The 13,885-nt window shown below is 39.7% G+C and overlaps 1 protein-coding gene across 1 annotated transcript in view; it reads right to left on the bottom strand.

Moving 5' to 3' along the window:
- The window catches only part of SPRED1 (sprouty related EVH1 domain containing 1), a gene marked incomplete at both ends in the record, with an annotated part of 56,632 nt that extends 43,322 nt beyond the window's left edge, over nt 1–13,310 (bottom strand). Inside the window, one exon of the mRNA XM_084263978.1 lies at nt 13,279–13,310. Coding sequence (XP_084120104.1) covers nt 13,279–13,310 — 32 coding nt within the window. The remainder of the gene's footprint in view (nt 1–13,278) is intronic.
- Nucleotides 13,311–13,885: the final 575 nt, after the last annotated feature.

The raw sequence follows: 13,885 nt of genomic DNA, 5'->3' as shown, positions 1-13,885 counted from the left end.
TTTACAGTTTGTACTGCCTTGGCCCAAATAACCAGTCAATTGATTTCTATTAAGCACATTTTGTTTAGTCTACAAAAATGATAGATATCTCTACATGTAAATGGAAGACACAAATAATTTTGGAAGTATTTACTCTTTTAAATGAAGAAACCCTCTGTTTGCATCTCAGATGGATTTAGTGTAAAGCGGCATATTTAGAAGAAAAAAAAGCAAGCCATTTCTAAGTTTTAATGAGCCAGCCCTGACTGAGTGAAAAGTGAAGGAAGGTGACACAGACAATTCCACCCCCACTTCACCAGGTCCTTGTTTAAGGCCAAAGCCCAAAAGCACTAACACCTCCCAAACCACTTTCTCCTTCTGCTAAAACACTTCTTTAGCATCCAAAAGCTAGCAGATAACACTGACATGACCATAAATTCAATGCATTTCTGACCAAAATTGAATTGCTAAATATTTCCCTAGAATATCACGCTTACCACTATCTTATCACCTTATTCACGTGGTTATTGTGAGACAAACCACTTCAAGAAAAGAAATACCCAGGCGGTACACAATGCTCTGAAATACTCCATTTAGATAATTTCAAGTTCTAACATGCAAACATGAACAGTAAACTATATCAAAAGATTAAAACTGAAAAATTGGGCACAGCAATTTCAGTTCACTTCAACTTCTGAATGCCTGAAAACACAACACTTCAAATAAGAACAGATTAGCAGCAATTTAATTTTGGATAGCTTAAGTAAAATTAAGTCATGCCAAACAACCACATGGTAAAAATTTTCCACCAAAGAATCAAGTAACAAATAATATACTTCAGCTAAAACTCTGCAATGAGCAAACAGATGCATATCACAATTAACCAGGTATAACAAGTGGAAAAGTCAAACAATGGATGTTGACAAGAGTTTTTGCCAGATCCTTCATGAATATTCTTACATTTTAATGTAATACATTAATATCTTAAGGTAATAGCAGAACTAGTGTCTTAAGATAATCATAGAGATTTAAACCATTATTAATTTGGGATGTCCTTAGAACACTTTCTGCAGATATTAATTTCATCTCTGAAGATCTTCATTATCTCAGTTAGCAAATTTCTTCAACATTTTCAAAGGGAGATTTCCAGTCTCCTGAAAAGGACAAACTGCAGCTGATCCCTTTGTAGATTTCAAGTAGTTCTGAACCATCACCTGCCTTGTCACAGTAACTTCCCCAAACCATTTCAAACCACAGATCTGCTTTACCATTAGAGAGCAAACAAGTGAGCAGTTAAGTTCAGTGAATTTTAAATAAATCTACTCCCACTCTCCCTCATTAACTGATTTCAACTGTAAATTTGCTTTAGATGCTTTAAGAGGTGGCTATTAACTTCACAGAGACAAAGTTATTTTGTGTGTCAAAATGACAGCACTAGTGCTATTTATTTAGTGAAACTGGATTTGTCAATGTTGGTAAAACGCAGGGCATTAATGGAATTCTTTCTATTTCTATTTTAAATGGCTTGTGTACTTATGCAGCTTTAGCTTATTCTGAAATATTTCAGATTGACAGAAAAGATCTAGGAAAAAAACCACCCAACCAAAACTCAAACCCATTCTGAAGAGTTAAATATTTTAAATTATGTAAATAGTCTATCAAAACCCATTAAAACAAACCCACCCATAGCACATATCAGTTATACCACTCAAAACTTCATACCACTGGGGGAAGGGGCATTTAAAAAGAGTTCAGATTTCCATCTCTTAAAAACACCCACAGAATTATGAAAATTTGCTTGCAAGTACCCTTTTCTGCAGTTTTACAAAGAAGCATTAACTTCCAAATCTTCAGAGTTACAGACAGATAATTTCATGTACTCCCAAACAGTATCCTTAATATTGAATTCAACTTAATTCCTGTGGATCTTGGAACCTCACTTGGTAACAGCCAGACTGGGCAACTGCAGCTGCAATACTACATATTCAAATGAATAAAGCACACAGAGAACATTTTTCTTTGTGAAGGAAATGGTATATAATGGAGCTCAAAAGACTGAAGATGAATGAAGTTTTATCATTAGGAAAAAAATACCTCAAAAATGGTAGACAGAAATAATACATAATCCCCCCTATTTCTGGTGTTAGGTATTACAGCAATTTCTGATCACGCTCTCTGTGGAAGTTAAAGGCATACAAACACCACCCAGCCATTTAAACCTTGAGAAGTATCAATCAGAGCTTCTTGTGACCTAGGGGACTAACACACAAAGAAAGGACTAGACCAATAGAACTTCCTACTTTTTTTTTTTTTTTTTTTTTTTACCAGCACTGGGATATGTCCTTTGACAATAGCAAAGTCAAACAGATGCAATTCCTCACAAAATTATTTGCCGAGCTATAATAAGAACTCGTTGCAGAGAAAAGCAAAAAATAGTCCTTTGGAGAACACCATTTTTCAGTGTAAGGACAACAGAAGTTGCATCCTACTAAAAACACGATACAACAAAACCAATTTTCTTCATCAACAATAAAAGCTTCAACAACATGTTTCAATGTAACTCTGAAGACTGCATTTCTCAGGAATTAAAAGTAACATTTCATTATATAGGCAAAAGAAGGGAATATTTGTCTCAGCTGAGGAATACCAAAACTGTAATATACATACTATCCCCATATAGACCCTAACTATTAATGCTGTAACTGGGAAATGTCTGTTATGCTTTCTTCACTGTACAATACCTAACTGTATGTTAGACATGAGACAAAAGACATAGAAGGCAGATCCTTTCTACTGTAGGATACTAAGATTTCTGGACTATCCGATTGTAACTGCCTTGAAAACTAACCATAAAGCAACGTTGGTAGAGATTGCCAAAATTGAGATATTCCTTTCTTTGACATGTGAAAGTTAATTTGGGTATCTCCTTCATTCCTATTGAAATAAAAATTTCAGCCACAAAATGGCTGAAATAACAGACTTGGTAAGCTTCTTTCCAGTTAAAAGTCCATACACTTTGAAGTTTGTTCAGAAAAGAAGCTATACATACAACCGTAGTTCTGCTTCAGGAAGATTTGTTCACAAATGTCAAAAAAGTTGACTTTTTTGTAATGGAGAAATTCCTCAACGTTGATTTTCAACATTTCTGTAATGTCTTCCCTTTTCATCGCTGAAAGGATGAGGAACTTGTATCCTGTAGAAGTGTTCTGTCTTTCTACAGCAAGAGAAACACATGTTTTTACTGGGGTCAGGTTTTTCTTGTCCTAGAGTGGCAAAAACCAGGCTTCTTGCTGGCACTGGTTGAAGGTAAAACCCTGGTATTAAGGGCACTCAGTGGACCACTCAAAATGTCTTGAAGACTTTAACCAGTGCCTTATTTTCCAGGGAAGCTCTTCAGGATATGCTGTGTGAGAACACTAATACAGAAAAATGCTCAGAAAAAATGCTTCCTAAAATACTAAAACCAAAACCTACAAGGATGGATCTTTCTAAAAGCCAACACACTTCAAAATACAGAAAGATAAGGCCAAACAAAAAGCCAGCCAAGTAATTAATGCAAGGAAACTACAGTTTTTACAAAGTACAGCAGTGAAGGAAAGAAAGGGGAGAACCTGAAAAGCTCCTCAAACAACTATGCCTATCACATTTCCCCTAGTTAACCACAACTTACTCCAGGAGGAGGAGAATAAAATTTCCCCAGGAAATTACACTATACTAAACTGTATCCCTCTAAATTTGTGTCTTGGTCTGGAATAGTTTCCTTCAATAGACCCATTTTTCATCCAGAATTCAACTAATAGATGAGGAAGAGCTCATGTTTTCTACCTTACATCAGGGGACTGGATGTGGCCGTTTTCTCCCTTTGCAGGCAGCCATAACAGAGAAATGAAAGGTAATGAATTCCTGCACTGTCAACCTAAGGAGTTCAAAGAAAAACAAAACTGGTTTTGTGTTAGTGACAAACATGCAATATGCTTGCACAAGCACCTCCTTTACCCTGCACAGAGCACCCTCAGTATATGAAGTAAGATACTTAAAAACACAGGGTAGGGCAACACTACTTCAGCTTCTTCTGAAATCCCTTCCAAAAAGTCCTCTTCAACCCCCAAACAACCTGAAAACAGAGAAGCCTCTAATCCCATAACAACATTCCCTCAGCCCATCTGTAGTCAAGAGGCTGGGGTGGAGGTATGGTCACGGACTCAATTTTCAGTGCCCCAGGCAAATGCTTAACTGATTTCTGCAAATCCTCCATTACCTAACCCGGGGTTGTTAACATGCACGATTCTTTTCTATCACCATAGTAACAAAGCACGTACATTTTAAGGTGCATATGGGGGCTCTTCTAGAGGATGTGTCAAGTTGAATACAGCTAAGACAATATAAGATATTTTAAGCTAGACCCGTTCAGTACAAATACAGAAAGCATAAAAGTACTGTGCTAGAGATCATCACAGGACTGTTTAAGCAGTGGTTACACATCCATTAAAAAGTTTTCTGGAGGCTGAAAGAAGTAGAAGATGAAGCAAAATTCAAGTCAGGACATTTATGGGCCTTAATGCATAAAGCCAGCTGTGTAGTAACAGCATGATTTTAGACACTAACTTCTTTGGGAACCACAGAGCAGAACAGTAAAGAAAAATTAAGAAAAATTAAGAACAATGCATTTTACCTGGGAATTGAAAGAAAATAATTAGAAAAACACATTTCCCAATTAAGAAATTAGCAACTACTGGCATTTTAATTTCAGTGAGATGTGCAAGCACTTTGCACTTAACAGGCCGGAAGTATGACACTCTTTCTGTAAGATACATGAGCAACGCCACAGAAACCCAAGCTCAATGGCCACCCCTACCTTAGGTGCCTCAACTGCTGCCTTAGGCACAGCAATTATGCCCGTACATGTCAACGGCTGGCTGGCACTCTGCAGCTAGAGAAGCACATTGCCCATAGTGGGATTATAGCCTTCAAAGAACCAAAACAAAAGCAAATTCAATATAACTAATATTATTCTCTCAAATCACTTATGATACTACACTACAGCTTCCAAACTGTGGGCGGGGGTGGGGGGGGGGGGGGTGGAACCCCTAACACCAAACCTTTGTCTTTCAAATCAGGATTAAGAAAAATCACACTAGCAGAAAGAACATAAGAAACTTGCGACCCAGTACAAGTCTCCATAGAATTACAGGTAATATTGTCAACATCTGAAAATATTCCTGTAATTGAAATCTGGAGATAAAGGATTAGAACCAGATTAAACTGCAGAAACAAACAAAAACCCTAACAAACTTGTTACATCGTTGCTTTATGTTTCAATATTAATAGAATTTTAACGCTTATTAAGATGCAGTCTTCAATTACACTGCACCACCTGTGTGAGATCAGAAGGTGCCGTTGTCCTCTCTTGAATGGCACGAAAAACAGGCCTTTCCTAGTATTGAAGGTTTGACAGCAGAACCCAGGCAATCTGATTATATTCCTGGCTCTGTCTCATCATTAAAATTCATACACCCTCCCCCCCCCGTCACATGGATTGTATTTGCACAATCTCAACTCTCAAGCCTGAAATTTTTACAAGTTGTAATTTTACAACTTTGCATTCCCTTGGCACACTTATTATGTGCCATTGGTACCAGCAATCCTAATTTCTTTTATAGGTTGGGGTTTTTTTCTGAAAATATTTCAAAAAATACAGAAACAGAACCCCAAAATTTTCTTGTGTAACGTCAGTAGCACGGATCAGTAGCATCTGAAATACAAGTAGAGCTTGCAATGAGACAGGTAACTGCCCCCTGAAGAGTGCACAAACACACCCATCTTAAGTCTACCCTACTAGGAAACTCACAGTCTGCTCCCTTTAGGGCCAAGAACAAAGATCAGTCATTACCAACAACAACTACTGCTTAAAAACATGCAGGTTTGGTATGTAAGGTCATTACATAGATTAAAAAAAAAAAAAAGAAAAGAAGGATTTCAGATTTGAAATATATAGGCCTCAACTGCAAACCCTGAATTAGTTCCTTTACACCTTCCAAAAACGTGTTCCTGTTCAAGGCTCAACATGTATCAGCCTCAGTCACAGGCCTCATATTACAGCGTGCTGTAGTGGGATCCAGAATAAGCATACCATGGACAGAAATACATACGTAGGGCAGAGTAAGTACCTCATCACATCTGAGAGACTGAAAAGCTTCTAGGAAACTACATAAAAATCCCTAAATCAGTGCAGGCTCTGTACTCCCACCTTTCACTACCCTTCCTTAATCCTTTCAAAAGGTTAAAGAGAGAGAAATCACTTTTGCCCTCAAGGTTTGTATCACTTCACCAACACAGTTCTGCAGAATTTCTGAAAGAAAAAAAAAGAAAAAAAAAAAAAAAGCCCAGGCAGGAATCCTCACTGAGAGTTACACCTTACCAATTCTGGGTTTACTTAAGGAAGGCAATCAGTAACAATTTTTAATAGCCTGATACTAGATTTTCAGTAATTACTTGTTTTATTAATGGAACTCTTGATACTTCTTTTTGCTATGCTTGTTTATTCTCAGCATTTGACTTTACTAAAACTGAAATAAATCAGTTTCATTTTTGTTTTGACAAACTTCTGTTAGTGTTGCAACTCATCAGTACAAATCAATGAAAAAGTGTAAAAAAAGGGTAATTGTCAGATGATCTCAGGGAAGACCTATTTATTTGGCACTGTTTTCTCTGGAATTTCTTTTTTTTTTTTAAAAAAAAAGACAACTTTTCCATGGACTTTAATGACACCTGCTCTTGCAAACATTCCAAGGCAAATATCACCTATCAGAATTTCTTTAGGAGTCCTGAGCAGGTGAGCATTTGACTTGCTGCAGCAGAAGTTTGATTATAAGACTTCCTCATCTAACTAAAATGTCACAAATGGTAGTAGTCAAAATTTTCAAACACAAGGCTTAACACATCTGGGGGAGATCTAAAAAACAGAAAAAAAAAAAAGAAGGAAGGAAAAAAATATCTTTACTGTGTAATTTTTAAGACAGTTTAGGTATTTCAACAGTACATATTTGAGGAATTCTTGAGCAGCACACACATGAAAAATACTTTCTTCTGAATGGAAATTTGCTATCAGGCAAAAATACAGAATGAAGCACAGAATCTACTTATGTTTCTATGGCCTATTTTCCATGTTTCAATTGCTTACTGTCATATGACACTGATTTCTTAAAGAAAAAATGCTTGTGATCTCCTTACATATGTAGATACATTCTAGGACTTCACTCTATTAATCTTTCCCACCTTATTTGGAACATTGGGAATTAGAGCCTACAACTCTAATAACTGTGTGTCACAGTTATTATTCACTCAGAGCCACACTTATAAACAATACTGTTATATTTATTATACAAATTAATATATTTTCTTTTAATAAACTGATACCACAGACATCAATATGGACACTTTGTAAGCTTGAAAAGATGTGACAGTACATGCACTTAAAATGTCTGCTTACTTCCTACAAGTGCTTTTCAGTAGTCTTAGACACTGATTCCTATTACAGATTTTTCAAGTAGGAGGGATACCATGTTTACCCTGGTACCATATACCCTAAAATATGTTACCATATACAACATGATACCACCTCATGTATAAGAAAAAACACAGGGAGTAGTGCCAGCCAACAGATTTTACTAGTTCATAATCTAAGCACTAGCAAAAATAAAAAAAAAAAAAAGGCAGAAAATCTTCCTTTACAGAGCACAAGAGAGATAAGAGCAACAAAATTATGGATTGTGATTAAGTTTAGAAATATATGTTAATACAGCATACCGAAAGAGCATCCAGTCGCCCTCCTTCCTGCAAAAAACCCTGAAGATAATTTCTGATGAATACCAAGACTGGTTGGAGGACACGCCTAACAAAGTATCAGAAAGTAGAAGAAACACTGCAAATGTGTTTCCATCTTACTGAATTTTAATTTGGAATATTGCACCACATTAGGTGCCAATAATTAAATAAATAGTTCACAACTAGAAGTGCTTTCAGAAAGAGGAATAAATATTCTCAAGGGAGGCAAAGGAGGAACAAATTTTATATTTTCAGAGATCACTTTTCTCTACAGCCCATTCCAGCCATTCAGTAACTGCACAGACTGTACTAGTTAAAATCTAGTTGCTTAACTGTTGTTGCACACTAGAACGGAGAGGAAAAAGACAAAGTTTCTTTTCAATATATCCATGAAGAAACTGAAGGATCTTCAACATGGCAGCTCCCAGCCATCCTTCAGATTCCTTTAAGGAATCAAGAAAGAAGCACAAGAGAGAGAAAGGAGACATTTAAACATTAGAACAATACCATTTAAAACAACATACATTGTATGCTGTATCATAGCTACTATTTTTAATCAGGGCATTAAAAAACAAAAAACGACAAAAGTATTTCCTTTGTCTCCTCTTTAAACTTGTGTCCATAATCTGAGAAGCATTTTTTGTTTCTGGTGATTGTCATGTCCCATCAAGTCATCATTAATGCACACAATTTCTCCAGATAGACACAAGAATGGGTAAATAACAAAAATGTCAGCGTTTAGCCTAAAAAAAACACCAAGAATGCCTTCAGCTTTAATCCTGTGACTTCAAATCCTGTCAAGATGCATTCCTTTCAAGAAACGTCTCTACTTTTGAAGCATATACTGACGTCCTCACTGCCACTTTAACAATTCAAGAAATTAACAAACATTTTTAAACAACATTTTAAGATTAAAATATTATTCCTGGCTCCAGTTAGGTTGAAACATCCAGAAAGCATTTTTCTTCAACACCACAGTAATCAAGAAATGTTGTGAAGGTAAACCTTGTTTTAAAAAAACAAAACACAACAAACCAAACAAAAAACAAAACCTACCAAAAAAAAACCTCGAACTCAGATTACATAACATGAAAATTCAGTTTCACCTTCAAAATGGTGTCGCATAACATAAAGCCGAAGAGACAGCAAGGACTTTAAAAGACTGAAAAAGCCTCCCCAGGACTCTATAATAAACAGCCATTCCATCAGAAGAAAATCTATCAGAATTTTGATGATTTTATACATAGAATCAATTTATTTAGCAGATGCTTACCTTAAAAAAAACACCTTAAAGTCTTACTTCTTTTTACAAAGTCCTTAAGTTAAGGGATGAAAAATTACAGTCTATATATGCCCTAAATAGCAGAAAGAAAATTAGTCTGCTGAAAAGTCTTAAAATCATCCCCAAAGTAATAAAACCAAACTAGGTGAACTTTGCTTTCTACGACATGATTTCATGTTCATCTTTCAGTATTTCAGCTTGTAATACAAGGAGTTCTGAGACACAAATGAAGTATGAACAGTTTTTCATAAATACTGAAGGAAGCCATGGACATAACAAGTATTTTATTTTAAAAATGTAGTTCAGCTTTACTTTCTCTATCAACATTTGAGTCTAGAGGCTGTTGAGCACATAGCATGAGTATATACTCTATGCTTCTTTTACTTTCTTGAATTAAGTGATCTACAAATGTTAGTTCGAGATTACCTGTATTTATATAGCAAAACACACAGCCTGAATCTGTAAAAACGTAGTACGTAAAACCAACTCTGAATATAATTCAAGAGCACAAGCATTCCCTGAGAAAGAGAGAGGCCACCTGCAATACAATACAGGGGAAAGTAAACAAGCCGATGAAGCAGTGCTCCTACTTTTCAATAGCAGCAACTCAGACTCCATCTTAAGCCTGTCATCATTCATCCCTAACTGAATGGGGACTACATACTGTAACAATTACTCTGTTTTACCTAACACTGAAATTCAGTAGCATTTCTAGACACTAATAAAATCTGCGACCAAAATTTGGGACTTGGAACAGTGCTTGCTGACTTCCCTGCTAAGACATTATTAAGTTGCATGAATAGCAAATTGACCTGCGAGTCTGCAAATCCTACTAATTTAAAAGCTGATAGTGTATCTGTGAACATAGCATTGTGTTCATGCTGACCATACCGATCACAAAAGCACCACTGAGAGAAAAATATAATTAAAAATCTGTAGGCACAGAAATGCTCTCACTTAACTAATACGTAACTGACAAATACAACATCATTACAAGAACAATGTAAAAAAATCACCAATGAAGATTCATCTGTGGCAACACGGATTTTACAAGGCTGCCTTCCGTATGTTCACAACTGACAAGGAACCTCATAGTGCTTAATGCAGCTTTTTAATTAATCTTTCCCACCACCACCGAAAATTTAACATGATTAACTGAGATCATACTCCAGACAAATATTTATATCTTATTCCATAAAATGAAGTTTTATAAATGAACAAAAATGCTCAATTACCAGAATATTTCCGGTAGTCACAATGACAGAAAATGCATCGCAAAGTACCCGTATTCACCCTTATATGCCGAGAAATTTGTTAATGAATTCAAGGCCATTGATGTCATCAATTAGACTGGTAAAATGAATCACAGTGAAATTTTAATATATGATCAATTTCAATTTGTAGATCTGCCCTATTTTCACAAACTGGTCATTTGGAGTTTTAATCATTTACTTCCCAATCATTTAAAAGTGATGCTCTTGTGCTATGTGCAGAATCAACCAAAGAGGAGTGACGATTCTGGCCTCGCCAAAAATGCTGTGAAAAAAGCAAATGAAATCAAGAGGAGAAATATTTTTTTTCTTCTGATATTATAATAACCAGTGTATAAAATAAAATCTTTGAGAAAAGGCGCTGCAGATAGTGCTTTGTAAGGCTGTGCACACTTAGCTCCATAATAACACTGAATTAACTCAAAACAAATAATTTGTGTGAGCTTTCCTTTCTCATTTCAAGTAAATTATTAGTTATCTTTCAGGTATTCTCTTAGGTTGCACTAACAGCAAAGCCTTCTCCACTAAGAATCACCTTAGTGTAATTTGTTAAGATAATGAAATAACGTCTTCATGAGAAGTGAACATCATCATTTTAACACTGGCAACCACAAAACAGTTACATCATACAAACACATCGCCTGCTTCTGGGATCCTTCACCACTAAATTTCATTCAGTTTTATTTTTGAAACATTTACAGATATTTAAAAATCAAAGTTAATACACAGACCTCCGAACAGGTTATGCCAAAGTAAAAACATTCACCCTGTTATTCTGAAATGTCAGAGGTCTCTCCTACCACGGCATAGGTTGAGGAGAAATGGTAACGGTAATCTGCCACAAAATTCTCCAAGTAGAGACAAAAATGGACTGCACTTCTGATTTCTATCAATTCAGTTGTCTTCACTGTTACCTGTATTCTAACATAGGCCACATTTTCAGATGTCTCATTAGGTATGACTGACTTCGTTCTACACTATGTTGCTATCTTGCAAATCTAAGTCAGTATTCTTCAATAAAATGTCGAATGGCCAAAAAGGATCAACATACCGTCTTGAAAACACGTTCATAATGAATTTGGTTTTCTGTATTTTATATGTGAGTCATTATTTCTGGATGGAAAAATATTTCAGCGTTTTTCTGAATAGAACTCTTCTCTGCTTTAATGTCAGACAGTATGGCGAGAAGGTACTTCCAAATTAATCCTTCTTCACAGGAAAAGGACAATCACAAACCATAAAAATAACCCCCGCACCCCCATCTTTACAGTAACTTCCCATGGTCGCAGCCATAAGCCTTCTTCCTGCTGCCCTCTCTGATAAACCTGCCGGCCTGGCTGCCTCTTCCCATGCAGGTCTGATGCGCGAGGCTGCTGAATGCAGACACTGTACTGCACTGTGAATGGACAGCCAGGTATTTTATGAATGGAGCGGATCACGTGCTCCCAGCACCTCCCCGGGCTGATATTTCCCACATAACTGTGTCAACAAGCAGCGAACAGCACATATTAATACAGCAGGTCCCGGAGACCTTCCTCTGCCAAGCCGCTGGCTGCAGGCTGGTCCTCAGCACGGCAACAGCAGCCCTGGGCACTCTCCAGGGCAGGTTCCGCCGCAGGTCAGCGGCGATGACACCTATTTTTTTTTTTTGTTATTTTTTTTTTTATGAATGGAGATTGTGGTATGCAAATGAGAGCGATTCACAAAAAAGGAAACATGGCGGCGGCCCCGGCTCCCGGCCCCGCGGGCGCCGCCGCGGCTCCCGCCCGGCCCGGCCCGACCCGCTCCGCGCTCAGCGCCGCGGCCGGTAGTGCGGAGCTCCCCGGGCCCCGCTCCCCCGCGGGGCTCTGCCTGCGCCGCTCCCCGGGGATCAAAGCCTCGTCTTTTTGGGGAGCGCGGGGAGGGTGCGCAGCCTTCGCCCGGGGGAAGGCAGTGAAACGGGAGACGGGTCTCCGCTGCCGGAGGAGACCCGTCCGCACCCTGTCACCCGGGCCGCTCTCCGTCCACCTACCGCTACCTACCAACACAACGGGCGCAACGCTCCCTCCCCATCGCCATGGCCGCGGCCGTCACCCTCATCATTCATAAAATCAGCCTGAGCCAGCACCGACACCGCAAATCGTAACGCTGAAGCTCGGGGACTGCAGCCATCAACCATAAACTTCCCGATAATAGGGAAAAAGTTTCAAAATACACTATTTATCTTCCAACGCCATAAAGAGCTCTGATGGTTTTCCGACACGTATTTATCGCCTCCGACTCAAAATGTATTTCAAAGACAGATAACATGCAGGGGGATACAGCCGCACACACACATTCTCCTCCGGATTTCCTTCAAACCAGGCACATTAAAAATAATAAGAGAACCTTGAACTGTCCCCTTCCCCTTATTTTATTTAAAAAAGCCCCAAGTGCTTATTAAAAGACGGGGGGAGGGGGGAGGCTTTAGGGTAGGTTTAAGCTGTATTTACACTGACTCATCCAATTAAAATTCAGAGCAGTTTCCTGCAGGATGAAGCTCCCACACACTAGTTTCCATGTGAAATATCTACAAGTAATAGGATATTATCAGAGGTGGTACGTGCCGATACCTCCCCGGGCACTCGAAACCCATCTTCTCCCTCCAAGACACCATGGTTACCTGCACCGTTTTCTGCCGGGCTTTAATTAAACCACGCTTCCCTGGCCGCTGGCTCGCAGCCCTTCTAAACCGAGCTCCTTTCACAAAGGGAGAGCTTCTGGGCTCGCATGTTACGCGAGCAGAAATGCGCAGTACGCGCACGGAGAGGCCAGGACACGTACGTGCGCGGGCAGAGGCCCCCGCGGGTCGCGGAGCCGGGGGGCCGCGCCGAGCCCCAGCCCCCAGCCCGATCCCGGGGCGGAGGGGAGAGCTGCCGCGGCAAGGGGGGAACGGCCGCTTACTCGTTGTTAGAAGTCGCCGTCTCTTCGCTCATTTTCTCCTCACCGCGATCCGACAGGGAGACGGAGCAGCAGGGACGCAGCCAGGGCGCAGCCAGAACTCACCAGAAACTTCACCATTGTTACCCCCCCGGTCTGCCGCCCCCGGCCAGGGCACGGGCAGTGTTCGGAAGTGAGGGAGAGGGAGGGGGAAAGAGGGTTGGGGGGACGACGGACGCGGTCTTTATCCTGAAAACACGAAATCCTGTTGTCCGGCGCTGGAGTGTATTTCCCCCTGTCTTTAGAGATGATGATGATGATGATGATGATGAAGGTAGCGGTAGAAACAGCAGCGGCAACAACCACGGTTCTTCTGCTCTTGAGCTGCTCGCAGTTAAACGGGAACAGAGTGCCGGAGACAAGGGAAGGCTCCCCGCCGCAAAAAGCTGCACCGCACCGTCCTCCCGCTGCAGCTCATCTCCCGCTGCAGCCGCTTTCGCTGGTGCACTCCTCCTCCTCCTCCTCCTGCTGCTGCTCGGCCGCCTCCCTGCCCGCCCGCCTCCCGCGCCCAGCCGGGGCAGGCGGCGGCGGCGGCAGAAATTCCTCCAGACACCGGAGCCGCCACAGGCCG

This window comes from Gallinula chloropus, assembly GCF_964237585.1.
Source record: "Gallinula chloropus genome assembly, chromosome: 4".
NCBI classification, from domain to species: Eukaryota; Metazoa; Chordata; class Aves; order Gruiformes; family Rallidae; genus Gallinula; species Gallinula chloropus.
This window is presented reverse-complemented; position numbering and strand designations above follow the sequence as displayed.